Source organism: Marmota monax, unplaced genomic scaffold, assembly GCF_021218885.2.
Source record: "Marmota monax isolate L192 unplaced genomic scaffold, Marmota_monax_Labrador192_F-V1.1 WCK01_AAM20220418_F8-fsc00102, whole genome shotgun sequence".
NCBI lineage: Eukaryota > Metazoa > Chordata > Mammalia > Rodentia > Sciuridae > Marmota > Marmota monax.
This window is the reverse complement of record NW_026692494.1, coordinates 342,725-344,198: the sequence shown is the minus strand read 5'-3', so window position 1 is coordinate 344,198 and position 1,474 is coordinate 342,725. Positions and strand designations below refer to the sequence as shown.

Genomic DNA, 1,474 nt, shown 5'->3' with positions numbered 1-1,474 from the left:
TTGAACACACTTAATCAAACTGTGGGAGCTACCAACGCTAAGGGTAACAATTCTATACTAAATATTTGTTTACATACAAGCAAATTTTATGTGGGGATGTCAACCTCAAGGAAGGGAGAATCTGAGAATTCAAGAAGCTGAAAAATCTCCTGGGTGATAACGTTTTTTGATATAAACGAACAACTTTAAGTAAGTATTAAAGCAAATACAATCCTAGCTCATACACAGTGTTTAAAATAATTGAAATCAAAGGAATTGGTATCATTCTTTGAGTATTTGATATCTGCTTGTTCACTTTTCCAACCTTATTTCCTTTTTCAATAGTTGCCCAAGCAGAAGAGAAGCCCAAAACCTAACACGTGTCTCAGAATTCTATCTCATGGGACTGTCAGAGGACCCAGACCTGCAGCCCATCCTCTTTGGACTGCTCCTGTCCATGTACCTGGTCACAGTGCTTGGGAACCTGCTCATCATCCTGGCTGTCAGCTCTGACTCTCACCTCCACACCCCCATGTACTTCTTCCTCTCCAACCTGTCCTTGGTTGACATTGGCTTCATCTCCACCACGGTCCCTAAGATGCTCTTGAACATTCAAACTCACAGCAGAGCCATATCCTATGTGGGCTGCCTGACTCAGATGTCCTTTTTTCTCATTTTTGGATGTATGGATGCTATGCTTCTGACTGTGATGGCCTATGACAGGTTTGTGGCCATCTGTAAGCCCCTGCATTACCATGTCATCATGAAACCTCGTCTGTGTGGCCTGTTAGTTTTTGTATCTTTCTTCTTTGGCCTTTTGGAATCCCAAATGCACGATTTGGTTGTATTACACTTTCCCTACTCCAAGAATGTAGAAATTGCTAATTTCTTCTGTGACCCCTCTCAGGTTTTCAGTCTTTCCTGTTCTGATCCCCTTACCAAAAATATAATCATGTGCTTGGTTGGTGCCATCTATGGTGTTCTTACTCTCTCAGGGATCTTTTTCTCTTATTATAAAGTTTTTTCCTCCATCCTGAGGATCCCATCCTCAGGTGGGAGGTACAAAGCCTTCTCCACCTGTGGCTCTCACCTGGCAGTTGTTGGCTTGTTTTATGGGACAGGTAGTGGAGTGTACTTTTCTTCAGAAGAGTCGTCTTTCACCAGGAAGGGGGCAGTGGCCTCTGTGATGTACACTGTGGTCACCCCCATGCTGAACCCCTTCATCTACAGCCTGAATAACAGGGACATTAGAGGTGCCCTGAGGAGGCTGTGCAGAACAGTGTGATCATAGGTCCTATGGTGTCTGTTTAGAATGTATTCTGGAAATGCAGCAAAACTGTACATCTAGACGTTAGATCCTGCCTCTTTGGTCACACTGTTTTGTAGTTTAATGATGTCTTTATTTCCTGATGGTGCTTCACAGTGAAATGGTGGTTTACAAGGTTGGGAGAAGACAGAAGGCACAATGTTTTGTTTGTTTTGTTTTGTTTTAGGC

The 1,474-nt window shown here is 43.1% G+C and overlaps 1 protein-coding gene across 1 annotated transcript; it reads left to right on the top strand.

Moving 5' to 3' along the window:
* The first annotated feature begins 346 nt into the window (after positions 1–346).
* LOC124092256 (olfactory receptor 7E178-like) lies at positions 347–1,264 on the top strand. The gene has a single exon (XM_046443723.2). The coding sequence runs from the start codon at positions 380–382 to the stop codon at positions 1,262–1,264; it is 885 nt and encodes a 294-aa protein (XP_046299679.2). The 5' UTR covers positions 347–379.
* The last annotated feature ends 210 nt before the right edge of the window (positions 1,265–1,474 follow it).

Bases quoted from the DNA above. Each gene is read 5' to 3' on its own strand.
- LOC124092256 (XM_046443723.2), top strand. From the start codon at position 380: ATGGGACTGTCAGAGGACCCAGACCTGCAGCCCATCCTCTTTGGACTG.